The 20137-nt window shown below is 39.2% G+C and overlaps 1 protein-coding gene across 1 annotated transcript in view; it reads right to left on the reverse strand.

The window, feature by feature from the left end:
• Nucleotides 1-20137, reverse strand: part of LOC126997936 (uncharacterized) — a 119199-nt gene that overhangs the window by 29706 nt on the left and 69356 nt on the right. Inside the window, exon 2 of the mRNA XM_050859189.1 lies at nucleotides 5060-5177. Coding sequence (XP_050715146.1) covers nucleotides 5060-5123 — 64 coding nt within the window. The 5' untranslated portion in view covers nucleotides 5124-5177. The remainder of the gene's footprint in view (nucleotides 1-5059; nucleotides 5178-20137) is intronic.

Here is a 20137-nt window from a genome sequence, read left to right on the forward strand (position 1 = left end):
ATGCAGAATAGGGATGGGAGTTCCGTCGTTAGAGGGGAGGGACGGGAAGTTCACACTGACAACTGGTTCCCAGGGAGGCTTTTTAGTGTAGAGGTCGCCACACTCCTCTACACCGCAGGCCTAAATAATTAGGCACGGTCCAGCTAACTAGGAACCCTGGAACTCCAGCCATTGTCTCATAAAGAGATCGTCTGCCTGCAGTCCAATCCACCACTGCTGCTGCCCAGAGGCTTCACCATGACCCTGGCACGGGAGACAGATCAGGTATTACACCTTGTCCCCTTGTCCAAGGGTGACCTGAGACTATGCAAGGCAGTGGCGTCTAGTTCCCTGAGGTGAAAACACTTCACCCGCATACGGAGAAGAGGATTAGGAAGACTAAAACGAGGAGGAGGAGAAGGAGGAGGAGGAGGAGGAGGAGGAGGAGGAGGAGGAGGAGGAAAAGAAAAAAAGAAAAAGAAGAACAGGACGAAGAACAGAGAGATAGAACAACAGCATGAGGTAAAGGAAAGACTAGATATACGAAAAGAGGAGGAGGAAAAAATAAAAAAAATAAATAAAAAAGAGTGAAATAATATAAACGAAGAGAAAAAATAAATAAATCGGGGCGAAATAAACAGAAAGAAGAAGAAAACACAGAACGATCAAGAACGAGAAGGTGAAGAGAAGACGAAGAGTAAGAAAAGGAGGAGGATGCAGAGAAGGAACAGCAGCATCCATAGAGATCCCGAGACAGCATCAGGAGGCATTGTGCGCGATCGTAGGAGAGAGGACAGCCTTGATGAGAGAAACAGATGCAAATGATGGGGTAAAGCAGGTGTGTTAGCAAGCAGGAAGGGGAGCTGAGGTGAGGTGAGGGGCGAGGACAGGTGAGGAGAGGTGTCTTAATGAAGTGACGACTGACAGGGGATGCTGGTGGCGGTGGAGGTGGTGAGGATGGTGGTGATGTAGTTGTTGTTGTGGTGGTGTTTGTGGTGATGAAAATAATATTCTGGGTTTGATTGTGGGTTTTTTTTGTGTGGTTTCGGTATCCTCCCCCTCCTCCTTCTCTTCCTCTTCCTCCTCCTCCTCCTCCTCCTCCTCTTCTTCTTCCTCCTCCTCCTCCTCCTCCTCCTCCTCTTCTTCTTCCTCCCCCTCCTCCTCCTCCTCCTCCACTTCCTCTTCCTCCTCCTCATCATCATCATCCCTCTCCCTTCCTATTCTTCCTGCTCTTCCTCCTCCTCTTTTTCATTTGTCTTTCTTCTACACCGTTCCATAAATTCTGTGCGTCAAAAACGTACGTTTCGAAATATTTAATCATGAGTGTGTGATAATTAATATTACAAGAGAACGCTCAAAACCATTACACTAACAACAAAATTTTCCTTTTTTAGTGACACAGCTGTATATATTTTGCCCTTTGTAATCTCACAGCCGCATTCTGACCTCTCATTTACTGAATAAACAGCGGCACCTTCAGTTTTTTTTTCTCTCTTTGTAGTATTCCAAGTAACGGCAGCTTCTAAACCGGTTTTCCCCGTCGTAAAATTTAACATAATGCACTCCATATAACAATTTTTGAGCAGACTTACGCCATACTATTATTAACCGAGAAAATTTATGTGTAGGATGCCGCCATTAACCTGCAGGTGCGGTTCACTGCCGCGACGGAATCTGGAGGAGTAACAGGTGTTAAAACTGATTACAAAGGAAAGCTTGTGATATGGGTAACGGACCTTGTGTATGGCTGTATGTGTATCCTTTGATTTAGAACCGGTGAATATAAACTAAAATACAAAAAGAAAACATTCCCTAAGTTTATATTCTTAGATGTAGGATGCAAACGTAGAGCAAAACAAAATCACAACATAAATGACCATGAAGTTCTGCTGCATTTAAAACTAGACTAAGGACGATGCTAACGATGATCCTCCGCTCTTCCAAAGGTATCCTGATACTTGATTCCAAATGCATTCCGCAGCGTCAATGTACCTCAGAAAAGTTTTAAATATGTAAACCACTTCGCCGGAAATAATCGAGTTAGTTGTAACGCTCAGCGGCCTCAAGTTTAGAGTAATGATGAAATGAAGCGCAAGTTACAATATAATATGATCTTCCAAACTACGAGAACTTGAATTTCTCCTTCTTCCCCTTCTCCCTGTCTTCCTTCTCCTCCTTTTCCATCTCCTTCCCCTCCCCGTCTTCGTCCTTGTCCTCCCACTCCTTGGTTTTTCATATATTTTGATTTATTACTAATATTATTATCAATATTATTTTTATTCATTATTGTTATAATGATTACTGCTCTGCCTCATCATCATCAGCAGCAGCAGTAGAAGCAGCATATTATTATTATCATTAATATTGTAATTATTATTATTATTATTATTATTATTATTATTATTATTATTATTATTATTATTATTATTATTATTATTATTATTATTATTATTATTATTATTATTATTATTATTATTATTATTATTATTATTATCATTATTATTATTATTATCATTATCATTATTATTATCATTATCATATCATCATCATTATTTTTATTGTTATTATTATTATTATTATTATTATTATTATTATTATTATTATTATTATTATTATTATTATTATTATTATTATTATTATTATTATTATTATTATTATTATTATTATTATTATTATTATTATTATTATTATTATTATTATTATTATTATTATTATTATTATTATTATTATTATTATTATTAGCATTATTATTATTATTTTATTATTATTATTATTATTATTATAGTTATTATTATCATTATTATTATTATTATTGTTCATCCTTCCTCCTCCTCCTCCTCCTCCTACTCCTTTTTCTCTTACGCCTCCGCCTTTCCCTCCATAACCTCCTCCTCCTCCTCCTCCTCCTCCTCCTCCTCCTCCTCCTCCTCCCCCTCCTCTCGCACAATTAATCTCAGGCAAGCTATTCACTACAATTCACTCTCTTGAACAAAAACTATTTCGACGCAAAGTTTTTATTAATGGTGTAATTCACATGTTTCTTTCTCCTTCTCAAAGTTACGGCAGGAATGAGCTAAAGAGGCGAAGAGGGAGAGGGGGAGGAGCAGAGGGAGAGAAGAAAAGGGTAGAGTGATGATAGAGGAAGAGGAGTGAAGGAAGTGAGAAATGAATAAAGGAAGAGAAGGACGGGTGGATACAAGAGAAGAGGGCGAGAAAGAAAGGCTTGCAAGGAAAGATAAGGAAGAGAGTACTGAAGGAAAAGAAAGAAAGCAGGGGAGAAGAGAGAGTGTGAGGAGAGCAGGAGAGGGAGAAAGGGGTAAACGGATGAAGAAGGGAGAGGAGGGAGGAAAGGAGGAATGTATCAGAAAAGAAATGGAGGAAGAGAGACGGGAGGGAGAAAAGCTTGAACGGGAAAAAAGAGACGTGACAGGACAAGGGAAATTAAATAAAATAATCAACAAAACAGCCCGCTAGGCGCTGCTCTAATAACAGTAACCAGAATATGAGGCCAAAAGAGAGGTCAACTTCAGTGAGAAAAGTTGTCTTGACACTCCTTTCTTGAAAGAGGTCAAGTCCTAGGCAGGAGGAAATACAGACAAAGGAAGGCTGTTCCAGAGTATAACAGCGGAAGGAATAAAAGTATGAAGATGCTGCTTTACTCCTGTATAGGGGTAAAAAAAAGTAGAAATTCGAATGCAGCGGGGCAGCGGGAGGGGGGGGGGGGGGACATGCAATAAGCAAATTCAGAAGAGCAGGCAGCATGGAAATATCGGTAGAAAATAGAAAGAGAGGCAACATTGCGGTTAGTTAAAATTAAGGGAGAAGAGATGATAGAGGAAGGGGAAGGGAGGGAAAACGGAATAAATAAGACAAAAAGTGGAGGTAGATGAGATGAGGTAGAGGAAGAAGTGCAAGGAAAAAAATAAAATATTTAATGGACAGAAAGAAGAGAGTAATGAGAAAAAAGAAAGAGAGAGAGAGAGAGAGAGAGGAGAGAGAGAGAGAGATAGAGAGAGAGAGAGAGAGAGAGAGAGAGAGATAGAGAGAGAGGAGAGAGAGAGAGAGAGAGAGAGAGAGAGAGAGAGAGAGAAAGAGAAAGCAGAGAGAGAGAGAGAGAGAGAGAGAGAGAGAGAGAGAGAGAGAGAGAGAGAGAGAGAGAGAGAGAGAGAGAGAGAGAGAGAGAGAGAGAGAGAGAGAGAGAGAGAGAGAGAGAGAGAGAGAGAGAGAGAGAGAGAGAGAGAGAGAGAGAGAGAGAGAGAGAGAGAGAGAGAGAGAGAGAGAGAGAGAGAGAGAGAATATGATAAAGGAAAAGACAAATAGAAGGAAATGAAGGAGGGGTGGAAAGAAAAATAAGATGGGAGAGAGAAAAAAGGGAAAGAGGGGCGAAAGGAAAGAAGAAAATAATGCAGCGTGAAGACAGGAAGAGGAAAAATGACAAATAATGCGAGCAAATCTGACAAAACTGTGTGAGCCTTGCCGCGTACAGAAGCATTTACATTCTTTATGCAAGGGAAAAGAGGAAACTAGTGGGCGCGTCTGGCTGAGTCTCCCCCACCGTGCACCCCCCCCCCACACACACACACCCACGCACCCCCCCCCCCCCACACACACAATTTATTTTCCGAAACTAGACATTAATGATCTGCAAACAAGCCATACCGAGACTAGGAGGGAAGCTAATGATGCTCAAGATCTGTCAGTCCACCAGAAGTGACACAACATTCGTGACCATCGGTGCAGGTCATGCCTGTGGACACCTGAGCAAAACAGTTCACACTCAACTGAACCATTATCACTTACGCGGCTGATGAAGAAATATGAAAGTGGAATTGCCTGATATGAAAACAAAGACCTCAAGCATTCCCCACCCGAATGGTATACTATATGACCTTAACAATCGTCAATAGTAGTAGTAGTAGTAGTAGTAGTAGTAGTAGTAGAAGAAGAAGAAGAAGTAGTAATAGTAGCAGTAGTAGTGGTAATAGTAGTAGTAGTAGTAGTAGTAGTAGTAGTAGTAGTAGTAGTAGTAGTGAAGTAGTAGTAGTAGTAGTAGTGTAAACAATAACAACAGTTTGCCTACCAAACAACACTATCGTGGCGAGGAGAGTGACGCCGAGTCGCCACGGGGGAGGAAGTGACGTCATGCTGCGGGTGGTCACGTCACGGCCAATCACGGTCGTGCATTCCAGTCACGTGACCTGTCGGTAGAAAGTAAACTTTGTTAGGACCCATAGATATTCACTTTTTTTTATTTCCTTACACACATTAATCATAAATAGAAGTACACACAAAACAAAACAAAACAAACCGACAATTTATGATAAAATTAAAAGAAAATAATAATAAAATAATCAACGATTGTGCCGTTTTTCAGTTTCAATTCAAAGCTGCTTCCATGGCTGCTTTTTATCACTATTTCCATGCTTTCTGATCTTAAAGGCAGCCAACCGCTTTCCGCCACAGCTCGCGCACACTCCGCACAGGACAGGACATGCTCACCCTTATGCCGGACATTTTCTACAAATCCGAGTATTAACAATTATAACACGTTCTTTCTTTCAGAGAGAATTAAATATTGCTATCTGTCTTCTAACTCTAAAGTTTCACCCCAATATCTCAGCTTGAACAGGTACCGAAAAAAAATCCTCCGTGTCGGTGCATCCCATAAGTAAAAAGTATATGGATATCCAAATTCAAATTTCAAATTGGATTACGGAAATGTCTTGATACTCCCCTCTTGAAGGGGTTCAAGTCGTAGGCAGGAAGAAATAAAGAACGGGATAAAATAACGAAAATGATGGTCAACTCTTGCATAAAGGCTTTGGGTGGTATACAGGTGAGCTAGAGTAAAAATTCGTGTGCAGCGAAGCGGCAGGAGTGGTGCAGGCAAGCAGTTAGCAAGTTCAGATGAACGGTTAGCATGAAAACAGCGATAAATGATAGAAAGAGATGCAACATTGCGGTGGAATTTAAGAGGGAATTTACAAGTTAATGTGAAAAGGAAAACTGACGAGGACAAAACCCTTTGACACTCTCTAAAGGGGCTGTGTGTGTGTAACTACCCCCTCTCCACCAACATGAAATGCATACTTCATATCAGGGCAGACAAGGTCCTTGTATATGGATTGCATGTGGGAGGGGGAAAACCAGTTATGATACAGAACGCCTAACTTCGAGGAAGCTGATTTATCAAGAGATGAGATATGAAGTTTCCAGTTCATATTCTGAGTTAAGAACGAACCGAAAATGTTAGTGTAGAAGGGGTCAGCTGTGTGTTATCAAAAGATTGCGTCGAGTCGTCAAGTGTGTTATGTGGAGAAATGCGTTTTTAAAGCACTGAAGGACAAGTTCCTTTTGCCCCATTTAGAAATGATAGTTAATCGTTCTGTAGCGTCTAGGCGTGAGTTGTATAATTCCTGTTGTGAGGGTCTTTCGTTAAAAAGTGTTGAGTAATGCAGAGTAAATCATCGGCACGGGCTGTAATTTATTTTTGTTTTCATGCTTACTGATATTTTGAACTAGTGAACTGGATTCCTCAATCTCTCCCCTACCCCACCCTTTGCAGCCTCGCCCTCGCTACACAAGATTTACTACTCCAGCGCATCCCTATACTCTCGAAAGTCCCTTCCTAATGCGAGAGTTAATCAGTGTCTTCATTCTTTCATCGCTTTCAATGGTAAGAAAAGAAGATACATGAGAATAAACACCTCAAAACATAAAGAAAAATTACAACAGAAAATATGATTACAATGAACATGAAGAATATAATCAGAGAGACCAATATTTTTTTTCTTCTTCAGTTTTACGTTCTTGATAAGCCGCCTCCACCTGTCTTGATCACCTGCCATATTGACATACAGACCCCTCTCCCTCATATCATAGAGAGCAATACAGCATAACCAAATTTGGCACTCCGTTCCGAGAATCTATTTTTTCTTTTTTTTATTTGCAGCGATTGGCGGGGCTTCTTATGTGTGTGCCCTTGAGCTGCGTCCTTCACTGTAAAAACAAAAAGTGAAGAAAGTGAAAAATCGATAAGCCATAAGGGCGCGAAGCTGCCTTGATGTTCACTGCCAAATAAACCCCCTGAAGGCAGCGCGGCCCCAGCAGCCTTCGCTAAGAGAGGCGAGGCGGTCCTTTCATCTTTGTGCGTGCCAACCACTTGAAAAATATAGGGAATCATTTATTTTTTCTTATTTCCTCCTCCAAAATATACTCGCTTTTTCATACGCGCTCGTTTGTGTATGTTTTTTTTTCAGTTTCTTTTTCTCTTCTATCTGCTTCCATTTTTTTTTTCATTGCTTGTGAGTTTGTTTGTTTGTTTGTTTATTCTTTCGTGTGTGTGTGTGTGTGTGTGTGTGTGTGTGTGTGTGTGTGTGTGTGTGTGTGTGTGTGTGTGTGTGTGTGTGTGTACGTTTTTGTCAGTTATCACTCCTTTTTTTTTATTTATTTTTTGTTTATTTTTTAGTGTTTCTGATCCGTTTGTATTATTATGTTTTGCATTTTTTGTTTTTTTCGGAGACAACGAGAGAGAGAGAGAGAGAGAGAGAGAAATTCACTATCTATCTTTTATTCATAGTTCAACTATATTTTCTTTCCTTTTTATATTTTTCCCTTGAAGTGTGTTTGATATTCGCTCACTATGGCATTTATATATTTTTTTTTTATCAGAGAGAGAGAGACAGGGGGTCAGTTTGACGTTTTTTGTGTTCTCGTTTTCTATTTATTTTTTGTTTCGTTTTTTTTCATAATTGTTGTTTTTGCATCGTTGATTGGGATTAGCCACACTCTGTTTGAACTAAAAGGAAAGGTGGAAATACCCATTGTGCTAGTTAGCTATTATTTCAGCTGTGTGTGTCGGGGGATCTCTCTCTCTCTCTCTCTCTCTCTCTCTCTCTCTCTCTCTCTCTCTCTCTCTCTCTCTCTCTCTCTCTCTCTCTCTCTCTCTCTCTCTCTCTCTCTCTCTCTCTCTCTCTCTCTCTCTCTCTCTCTCTCTCTCTCTCTCTCTCTCTCTCTCTCTCTCTCTCTCTCTCTCTCTCTCTCTCTCTCTCTCTCTCTCTCTCTCTCTCTCTCTCTCTCTCTCTCTCTCTATCTCTCTCTCTCTCTCTCTCTCTCTCTCTCATTCTATCTATACCATAAAAAACATAAACAATAAAAATCATTCGAATCTACACTTAACTTTGTACATAAAAAATAGAGGAAGAAAAAGACAAATTATGATTCTACTATGAGGAGGCGGTGGTTGAGTGGTTAGCGCGACGGCGACCTGTTCAGGAGGACGCGGGTTCGCGTCCCGCCCTGTGCTACAAGCAGGGATTTTTCAGTCATCAGTGAGTGGCCTAAAACTACCCACATGCTGTCCAAAAGACCATCTGTCAACCCGGACTCTAAAGGGTCGTATTACAAGACATTTCGCCGCCCAAGAACACATATTTGACAAGGCTTTCGTAGAAGTTGTGGGCATTTCCAGGAGTAGTTTTATGACCCTGGTGGTAGTTTGACCCTTCTTCTGTACCATGAACCTGAAGAAACACTCATTAGAACCCTACTGGCCCCTTCTTTAACCTTTATAAATAGATGATGTGAGAAGCGAAAGTGTCTTATAATACCAACCTAAGATTCTCTCTCTAAAAGAAATGGTCAATGGTGAGCTCCGGGGGGCAGCATGAGCCAAGAAAGATGACGCCACTATAAACAGTTGCCTGCGGGCTTTTTTTATTTTTCTTTACGCCCTTGAACTATCTCCTTTGCTGTAAAAAAAAAAAAAACGGGCTGGGCCAGAAAAAAAAGTTTACCGGCACCATAGGCGGAAACGTAAAAAAAAAAAAGATAAAACTCTCTCTCTCTCTCTCTCTCTCTCTCTCTCTCTCTCTCTCTCTCTCTCTCTCTCTCTCTCTCCCCTGGCTGAACACTAAGGGACAAGAATTTTCACACAGATAGCAATGCAACATCACCTCATTTCCAAGTTCGCACTACATCACCACCACCACCACCACCACCACCGCCATCCCTCCGTGTAGGCTCAGTTACATTACGCATTCAATCCTAGAACGAGTGTCGATTTCCTGGACCAGCAAAAAGGTGAGATGAGGTGCAGGGCAAAGGTTAGTGAAGCTGCGAGAGACTGCAAACACCACCACCACCGCCACTCTCAAAAGCCTCATTATCATATTCATCATCGTTGTCTTCCCTCACTGTCACCACCACTGCATGCCACTAGTCTCACGTTCACCTTTCTCTTCATCATCAACATTCCCACTAATATCACTGTAACCAACACCACATCATCAATACCGCTGGTACTATCGCCATCACATTCATCATTTCCACCACCACTGTCACTTGCATCTCTACCACCTTTCCCTTCATCATCATCATCATCACTTCTACTAATATCACTATCACCATCATCACCATCAATACCACCACCACAACTAACAACAACACTATCGTCATCACATCCATCATTTTCACCATCACCAAAACAAACATCAAAATCACTATAACTCACCGTTGTCACTATCATCATCAAAACCCTACCACCATCGTCATCATCACTGCCACCAACGACACTAACCCACCTCTACCAACACCACCATCAGCACCTCTACCATCACTATCACCCTCTCCTTCATTGTTCTAACCACCACTAGTACCACCCTTACCACCACTACCGCAATCACCATTACCATCACTACCATTAATGTCACCATCAGTCAGAGGTAGCTTTGAAGTGACTGGAGGTTTTTTTTTCTAATCACATTTATTCAGTTCTACATTCAAATCAAATACAACCTCGTAGTGAATGGAAGCTTTATATCTACGCCCATATTGCAAGCTTTCCTTTCCGGTGCCAACCCCCTCAAATCAGTTGCAACAGTATCAGTCAGATTCTGCTCCCTACGAGCTTTCTGTGAACCACTCTCATGCTTCATCCATAATTTTCTCTGTTTGTCGAGTAGGGTACAAGTATACCTCGAAAAAGGTAATTGGAAGCATGTTCAATTCAAAGAAGGCGAAAACTGTTTAGAAGCTGCGGCGGTTTTAAAAGCTAGTGATAAATTATGTATTTGTCTTAGTGCGGGAGAGCTTGGAATATGTGTGCTAGTCAATCGTTTAGTCCAATATAATAATTTTCTCTGTTAGAGTAATATGACTGTGAGGAAATTTTCAAGGAAAAGTAATTGAAAGCGAACGAAGTATATATAATTTGACGAGGTGAAAAAGTTTAAAGGTTGTCGTTAGTGTTTGAGTTGGTAATAACGGACATCTCTTTGTAAGGGAGCAAGTCAATTATTCAGTTTCGCAAGTTCTGCCTCGATGAACAGAAATTTTATTTTATATGTTCAGTGTTTTCTTACGTCCTCGAAGAATGTAAGTTATATATACACCAAGCCTTGTTTCGTCATTCGTCCTTCAAACAGAAACTATTATAATTTAATAATCAATCTAGTTTCATATTTCATATGATGAATGGTGACCTACATCAACTAGTTTTACATTTAATCTTTAGTCATTATTTCTACAGTTTTTCAGTTGAAATCGCTAGTATTTTGTTTATCTATTTCTACAACGAATTATATCTTTACGTTTAATTACTTCTACAGTTAATGGAAGCTTTTTCGACAAATTCCGTACTTTGCTATTTCTGCGGTTGATGAAAGTATTGAATGAATTCACTACTACCTCGCTTTCGTATTTCGACTATAATGGATTTTTTAAAACCAATTTAGTACTTTTCCTTTCCTTTATATTTTCAGTCAATGGAAACTTTACATCAACGCAATCTTGCTTCGTACTCCGCAGTGAATGGAAACTCAGACCAGTCCAATCCTGTTCCCTACCTCTCTTGTCACACTTCCTGTTATGTATTACATTTCCTTTTCCATCATCTGGGGGGGGAGGTGGTGCTGAGAATGGCAATGGTTTTGATGGTGGTGAAGGGGAGCAGGGCACGCTTGTTGTGGTCTCGGAGTCCCTTGTAGTATCAGTAATGGTTTAATTTCCGTCCAGCGCGGCGATTCCTTTGTGCCGCGCTGAAACATTCCGCGCCAAACCACACCTTAGTTTTCTGTATCACGTCTGCTCTGCGTGTACTGCTGTGCTGCCTGGGGCTAACAAAGGTATGCTGGGCTTTGTTTTCCTACTCCCTACTTTTTACTATCTCTCTCTCTCTCTCTCTCTCTCTATTTATCTATATATCTATCTCTATCTTTCTATCTATCTGTCTATCTATCTATTCATGTCTATCTATCTCTCCATATCTATCTGTCTGACTCTACACGTTACTCCGTCTGTCTGTCTGCCTCTCATGATCTATCTGCCTGTCTTTTTCTGTACGTCTATTTTTGTCTGTCCGTCTGTACTATTGTCTGCGTCTCAGTATATATGTTTATTAGCCTGTTTGTCTGTATCTCCGTCTGCCTATTTCTATTTCTCTATCACTTTGTATGTCTGTCTGCCTCTGTCTCCTTGTCTGTCTGTGACTCTGTCGTTAAAATCACAGTATTATTAACCTCCACAGTACATAATAAAAATACTTCATTACACTTTCATTAATTAAATCCACACACCTCTAAAGGTTTAAGTTTAACGCGAACAGCTTTACAGTATTATTAACCTCCACATTACATTATACAAATACTTCATTACACTTTCATTAATTAAATCCACACACCTCTAAAGGTTTAAGTTTAACGCGAACATAAATTATTAACTAACTGCTTCTTTTTTTATACGCCTTATTCTCGCTTGTTCCTGTCCTCCGTTTTCTTTATTTCTCTATTTTGTCTCTTTCCATTGCCATCCCTGTCGTGTTCATACATTTGTTTACTATTTTCTTCTTTTTTTGGGGGGGTTGTATTATTTATTTTCTTCTTTTCAATATTTTTCTTTCTATATTCATTAATTTTTCAGTCCTCTTTTCTCCTCCTTTCTTCCTTCTTTTATTCATATTGTTCGTTTGTTTTTCTTGTTATCTGTGTATTACTTTGATTGTCTGTATTTTTCGTTTTTCAGTCTTTCTTTTTTTTTCTTTTCATGCTTTCATTTCTTCATTTCAATATTTTTCTTTCTATATTCATTAATTTTTCAGTCCTTTTTCTCCTCCTTTCTTCCTTCTTTTATTCTTTTTTTTTCTTGTTCTCTGTGCATCACTTTGTCTGTATTTTTCGTATTTTTTTCTTTCTTTTCATACGTTCTTTCAGTCTTTCTTTCTTTTTTTTGTCTTTTCATTCTCGAGAAGTAAAAGTATACATTCCTCTCTCCTGTGTTCCTTTCTTTCTCTTTTCTTTATGTATTCTTCCTGTCGCTGTCTATGTATTCTCCCAATCCTTCTTTTTTTTCTTTTTTTTTAATTTCGCGTTCGTTCGTTCATTAGCTCTTCTTTATGTGCTGTCCTTCTGTATCGATTTGTCATCATCATTCGTTTTATCTTTTTTTCTTTCTCATCCTCTCTCCTTTCGTCTCATTTATCCATTTGCTATTTTTTGCATCACTCACAATTTTTTTCTCCTATACAATCAACCTTTTTATTTTCATTAATTATTTTTCCTTACATTTTTTTGTCTTATTCAATCAATCTATTTTCTTTGCCCCATTCTTCTACTATTTTTTTTCTCTCTCATACACTTAATCACTATTTTTCCTTGCCTCCTCCATTAATTCTTTATTTATTTATCATCTGTTCTCTTGACACATCCAGTCTGGTTTTACCCCGTTCATTCACTACTTTTTCCTAACACAATCAGTCTATGTATTTTTGCATCATTCGTTCATTGTTTTCCCATTATACAGGTAATCTCCTTCTTTGGCCTCATTAATCCGTTTCTTCCTTACACACACAATCCTTTTTCTTGCCATTTTCATTTCATATTTTTTCCCTGTAGAAACACTCAATATTTTTTCTCATGCTCTTTTTTCTTTTTTTTTTTGTCGGGGAGCAAAAGTTAATTTCTCGGCGGCCAAAATCGGGGTCATTACCAGGCGGCGGCGACGTGGCACAGACGGCGACGTAATGTTCTTCGCGGTTCTGTTCCTCGCGACCATTACTTATTCACAGACGAAGGGGGAGGGGGGGAGGGATGGAAGGAGAGGGAATGGAGGAAGGGCTAAGAAGTAGAAAGGGTGGAGGCAGAGCGTAGGGAGAAGGGGTGGTGGGATTAGTTAATGGAAAAGGGAGCTAGGGATTGGTATGGGGAGGGAGGGATAGAGACGTAGTTACTGAGAGGGAACAGAAGGAGTACCAGTTAGGAAAGGGCGGAGGCAGCATGTAGGAAGGAAGAATGGTGGGATTAGTTGGAGGGAGGAGTAAGGATCGAGTTATATAAAGCTAAAAATACTCCCAGCGACTTGCATTTGATGTTTCTCACTGTAAATCCGAGCATGGTATGGCTTTGTTTACAGTGGTTTGTATGTTTCAGGTCACTACTGATGGTGACCCCAAGATTCGATTCCTCCTGCGCGACCACAGAGGCTTACCTTGCATGGGACAACGAAGGGAGGAGGGATGGACTGGTGAAGGAAAAGAAGGAAGAGAAGGATAAGTAAAGGGAGAGAAAGGAGGAAGTACTAAGAGCCAAGGAGAAAGGGAAGGGAGTGAACGTGGTAGGGGAAGGAGGGAGGGATTGGTTAGGGGAGGGAGGGAAGGAGGGCAAGGGATGAGGAAGGAAGGAATAAGGAGAGGAAGAGAGCTATAAGAGCAATGAGGGAAGGCTATGGGAAGCTATGGAAGGTGAAGGAAGGAGAAAGTAAGAGTTGAAGAAAGAAAGGAGAGGAAGAACATGAGATCTGAGGACAGGGAGGGAAGGGAAGAGAAAAGAAACGTAAGAAGAGGGAGAAAGGGATAAGGGGGGGAAGGGTGAGTGTGAAATAAGAGGTGGGATGAGGATGTGAGAGGAAGGAAGAGAAAGCAGAAAGTAATGGAGGGAAGGAGGGAGGGAGTGATACGAGAAGTGGGGGAAGAAAGGGAATGGGGGGAGAGTGGCAGTTACAGGAGGGGGGTGATAATATGTGAGGAATTAGGGGGAGAAAATTAAGTGGGAGTGTAGGAGGGCTACAAAAGGGGAAGGCTACAAAAAAGGGACGGTGGAGGTTATTAGGGGAAGGCGAGAGAAAAAAGGGTAGATGAGAATAAAAAGGTGATGAGAACGTTGGTATTGAAGGGGAGGCTGAGGGAAGGAGAGAAGGCTGTCATGGAAGGAGAGATAAGGGCGGGAGAGGAGTGTATGGTAAGATAATTAAGGAAAGGAAGGTAGAAGTAAGGTAGTATTGGCATCTGAAAGGGAAGTGGAGGTAATGTAGGAAAAGAAAAATAAGAATATAAGGAAGGAAAGGAATGATAGGGGTAAGAGGCAGAAAGAAAGAAAGAAAGTGAAGATACAAAAAGGCAAGTAGAGAGTTGTTTAATCATAGGTATTGGGAAGAGAACGTAAAGATAAGTCAGGGAAGGGAAAGTAAGTTCCGAATGAAGTGGGAAGGAGGGGAAGCGGGTAAGGAAGGAGAGCGACAGGAAAGAAAGAAGATATTGGCAGAGGAGTTAAGAAAATAAATGTGAGGCAAAGAAGGCAAGGGGATGGAGCAGGTAAGAGAGACTAAAGGACAGAAAGAAAAAGAAAGGAAAGAGAAGAGAAGAGAAGACAAATAAGGAAAGGGAAAGGAAGGGATGGGAAAGGAAGGGAAGACAAAGAGAAAAAAAGGAATACTAAGGTAAGGTAAAGCAAAGCACAATGAAGAGAAGGGAGAGAAAGGAAGGAAAGATAAAGAAAGAGAAAGAGAGGGAAGGAAAGGAAGGAAAGATAAAGAAAGAAAAAGAAAGGGAGGGAAAGGAAGGAAACATGTAAAACTGATTTGGTGTTCTTATTCCCCCATGGCTTTTGTATAGGTTAATCTCTCTCTCTCTCTCTCTCTCTCTATATATATATATATATATATATATATATATATATATATATATATATATATATATATATATATATACGTGTTCGCTTATAGCGCCGGTAGGCTTTCTTCAGGGGCCTGGTGGTCGGCCCAAGCCCGTCATGGCGCAGACAATTTTTATAGTGGCGCCATTAATTCTTGGCTCATGCTGCCCCCCGGAACTCATTCTTGATTCACTTGGACGGTTTATTTTAGAGTCCGGGTTGATGGGTGGTCTTCAAGACAGCATGTGGGTAGTCTGAGGCCACTCGGCGGTGACGGAAAATTCCCAGGTGGTAGCGTGGGGATTCGAACCCGCGTCTTCCAGCACGCGGTGAATGCAGGCCTGCACGCTAACCACTCAGCCACCGCCTACCCATATATATATATATATATATATATATATATATATATATATATATATATATATATATATATATATATATATATATATATATATATATCTCACACACACACACACACACACACACACACACACACACACACACAAACACAGAGTGGTTAGGGCGTTTGTCTAACAACGGAAAGATTATGAGTTCGATTCCCGGGTGGAATGGAGATGGACACGGGCACTCTTCTTAAATACATGTGTACTGTCTACCCAGCGGTGAATAGGCACGGGGTGTCGGTCGGGGGCAGTATCCCACCTCTCGTGTGTGTGTGTGTGTGTGTGTGTGTGTGTGTGTGTGTGTGTGTGTGTGTGTGTGTGTGTGTGAGGTTTCATACGTACCCAAAGATCTGTCACTTGTGAGGTTGTCGATCACGAGCCTGTCGCACACACACACACACACACACACACACACAACCACACACACACACAACAACACACACACACACACACACACACACACACACACACACACACACACACAGACAAATTATTATATTATACCCCGCACAATTCCGCCTCTTTTCTCTTTCTTCCTTATTGTTTCCTCATTGTCCTCCCTTCCTTTATAGTTCTCTTACCTTACTTTTTCCTCTCTTCTTTTCTTCATTTCACTCCACCTTTTATTCTCACCTCTTCCCCTTCCTGGCCCTTCAGCTTTTCACTCTTCTTTATCGCATTTCACGCTTTTCTTCTCTCTCTCTCTCTCTCTCTAAACCTTTCATCCCTTCTTTTTCTCCCATTCTTTCCTTTTTTCCGTACTTTCCCCTTTTTCTAATCCTTTCCCTCCCCTTCTCTCCTCTCTCATACAACCCTACTCCTTCTCCCCCTCCCTCTCCTCTCCCTTCCCACTCTTCCTCCCCTCTTCCCTCTCCCCTCTCCCATCCCTCTTCCCTCCCACTCTCCTTTCTCTCCTCCCTCTCCCTCCCTCTCCCTCGCCATGTCCAGGGAGAGAAGTGAGAGGGCGGGGCGCGGCTCTCCCTCTCACATCAGCTGCACTAACAAAGGAACTCATAGTTTTCTCTCTTTTTTCCCTCCTTTTTTTCCCTCCCTTCCTCTGTTTTCTTTCTCCTTCCTTTATTTATGTTATGTCTATTTATTTCTCGCTAAATATCTTCCTGTCAAGTTCTCTCCTTTTTTTGTTGTGTTGTTTTTTGCTTTTTTTTTTCGTTCTCTCCTTTTTCTGTGTGTGTGTGTGTGTGTGTGTGTGTGTGTGTGTGTGTGTGTGTGTGTGTGTGTGTGGTTTTTATTCTCCTGTAATGGAATATTCATTTTTTTATGTTTTACTCTCTCTCTCTCTCTCTCTCTCTCTCTCTCTCTCTCTCTCTCTCTCTCTCTCTCTCTCTCTCTCTCTCTCTCTCTCTCTCTCTCTCTCTCTCTCTCTCTCTCTCTCTCTCTCTCTCTCTCTGTTTCATTACTCTTCATTTCCTTTCGTTACTCCTTTTTTTACCTTTCTTTCTTTCTCTTTCTTTCGCCCGATGCAATTATTATGTTAATGTGTTGTATTTTTGCGTCCTTTTTTTACCTTTGTTTGCCTCTCTTCTTTCTTATCTTCCTTCTCGTTTTTCCGTTTCTTCTTCACTCATCTCTTCTTACAGTCCATTTCCCCCGCGTCCATTATTCCTTTGGGTGTTTCCTTTCTCCGCTTTGTTTTCGTAGCTCTATATTTCTTTTTTTTTCCTTTTATTGGGTCATAATTATCTCGTTTATTAGTTATTTGGTCTTCTGGTGTCGTGTTTTTGCTGTTGTTGTTTTTATCATTTTCATTTCCATTTGTGTGTTTGTGTTTTTTGCTGCCTCTTTATCTAGTTGTTGTTTTTTTGTTTCCTTGCTTTGTTTTCTTTGTTGTTTTTTTGTTTCCTTTCTTTGTTTTCTTTGTTTGTTTTACTTTTCGTTGTTTGTTTGTTTGTTGTTTATCCGTTTGTGCTTCCTTTGTTTGTTTGTTTTCTCTGTTTATCCGTTTTATGCTCTCATTGTTTGTCTTGTTTACCAGTTTCATGCTTCCTCTATATGTTTTGTTTGTTTGTTTTTTGTTCCCCTTCGTTTGTTTGTTTGCTTTTTTGTTTATCCGTTTTGTGCACCCTTTGTTTTTTTTTGTCTGTTTATCCGCTTTATGCTTCCTTTGTTTTTATGTTTTGATTACCTGTTTGTTGCTTCCTCTATATGTTGTTTGTTTGTTTTTGCTTCCCTTTGTTTGTTTGTTTGTTTGTTTCTTGTTTATCCGTTTTGTGCTCCCTTTGTTTGTTTATTGTTTGTTTGTTTATCCGTTTTTTTGCTCTCTTTGTTTATATGTTTTGTTTACCTGTTTTATGCTTCCTTTGTTTAAATGTTTGTTTCTCCGTTTAATATTCCCTTTGTTTTGTCTATTTGTTTTTATACCCTTTGTTTGTTTATTGTTTATCAGTCTTGTGATCCATTTGCTTTTGTTTGTGTATTCGTTTAATGTCCCTTTGTTTGTTTGTTTGTTTGTTTTTTGTTTATACTGTTTATGCGCCCTTCACTTTTGTTTGTTTATCAGTTTAATGTCCCTTTGTTTATATGTTGTTGTTTACATGGTTTATGCGCCCTTCACTTTTGTTTGTTTATACGTTGAATGTCCCTTTGTTTATATGTTGTTGTTGTTTACATGGTTTATGCGCCCTTCACTTTTGTTTGTTTATCCGTTGAATCTCCCTTTGTTTATATGTTGTTGTTGTTTACATGGTTTATGCGCCCTTCACTTTTGTTTGTTTATCCGTTGAATCTCCCTTTGTTTATATGTTGTTGTTGTTTACATGGTTTATGCGCCCTTCACTTTTGTTTGTTTATCCGTTAAATGTTCCTTTCTTTACATGTTGTTGTTGTTTACATGGTTTATGCGCCCTTCACTTTTGTTTGTTTATCCGTTGAATCTCCCTTTGTTTATATGTTGTTGTTGTTTACATGGTTTATGCGCCCTTCACTTTTGTTTGTTTATCCGTTGAATCTCCCTTTGTTTATATGTTGTTGTTGTTTACATGGTTTATGCGCCCTTCACTTTTGTTTGTTTATCCGTTGAATCTCCCTTTGTTTATATGTTGTTGTTGTTTACATGGTTTATGCGCCCTTCACTTTTGTTTGTTTATCCGTTGAATCTCCCTTTGTTTATATGTTGTTGTTGTTTACATGGTTTATGCGCCCTTCACTTTTGTTTGTTTATCCGTTGAATGTTCCTTTGTTTACATGTTGTTGTTTACACGGTTTACGCGCCCTTCACTTTTGTTTGTTTATCCGTTGAATCTCCCATTGTTTACATGTTGTTGTTTACACGGTTTACGCGCCCTTCACTTTTGTTTGTTTATCCGTTGAATCTCCCTTTGTTTATATGTTGTTGTTGTTTACACGGTTTATGCGCCCTTCACTTTTGTTTGTTTATCCGTTTTCTGTTCCTCTTGTGTTTAGATTTTATTCACACGCTAGCATTATTTCCTTAAGATAATTAGTTGTAGATTTTCTTTGATATATCTTTTAAAAGTCGTTTCATATTTTTTTTACTACTCTTCATTTTTTCTACATTCATCTATCGTGTTTTTTCTTCATCTGCTGCTGTTGTTCATGTTTCTTATCCGTTTGTCGTTTATTTCCTCGTTTTCTTTTGTAATTCATGTTTTTTTATTCATTTGTCGTTTATTTCCTCGCTTTCTACTGTAATTCATGTTTTTTTATTTATTTGTCGTTTATTACCTCGTTTTCTACTATTTTTCATGTTTTTCTTATTCATTTTTCGTTTATTTCCTCGTTTTCTATTATTATTCATGTTTTTTATTCATTTATCGTTTATTTCCTCGTTTTTTATTATTCATTTTTATTCATTTATTGTTTATTTCCTCGCTTTCTACTATTTTTCATGTTTTTCTTATTCCTTTATCGTTTATTACCTCGTTTTCGATTAATATTATTTAGCTCCGTCATCTTTTTTTCATTTATCTCCACTTTTTCTATTACTTTTCATTTGTTCCTTATTCTTTTATCATTTATCTCTTCATTACTTTAGGTTTTTTTTTTTGTTTTCTCACGTGCTTTCATTTTCACATACCCTCCAATTCATGTTTTCTTTTTCATCATTTCTCGTTATGTTTTTTTATCATTCTTTATCATTTATTTACTCATTAATCTGTTTTGTTATCCATCTCTGTTTCCTTCCCCCTTTCTTCAAACACGTAGCGTTCATATAATTTATACCTGCATTCTAAATACCTTACTTCTTGTTTTTCATCATACGCTTTATCTATCAACCTTCCTTTGTCTTTAACTATTTATCATATATTTCCCCTTTCATTATTTTTTTCCCATTTATTAGCATTTACAGTATACATATTTCTCACCTTAATATTTCTCATTCTTTTACTTAACTGCTCATTTGTTTTATCGTCATTCATCTCGTATTGAATCAGTCATTTGTTCTTCTCTATTTGTGTTCTCCAGTATCTGAATTTTCCCATTATTTGTATATTCTTATTCCTCATTATTTTCTATCATTCCTCATTAGTTTTATATCCATTATCCATTCTTTGCTCATTAATTTGGTCATACTTTATCATTTTATCTTTCATATAAATTCACATATACTTCTCTCTCTCTCTCTCTCTCTCTCTCTCTCTCTCTCTCTCTCTCTCTCTCTCTCTCTCTCTCTCTCTCTCTCTCTCTCTCTCTCTCTCTCTCTCTCTCTCTCTCTCTCTCTCTCTCTTCTGTACTGTTTCTATCCATTTTTCCTCCTCTCTGTACTTTACAAATTTTATTTTTATCGTTTCCATATTTTTTTCCTTTATTTGTTTTTCCTTAGTTATTTCTTCCATTTATTCCCTTTATATACAC

Source organism: Eriocheir sinensis, chromosome 13, assembly GCF_024679095.1.
Source record: "Eriocheir sinensis breed Jianghai 21 chromosome 13, ASM2467909v1, whole genome shotgun sequence".
Taxonomy (NCBI): Eukaryota; Metazoa; Arthropoda; class Malacostraca; order Decapoda; family Varunidae; genus Eriocheir; species Eriocheir sinensis.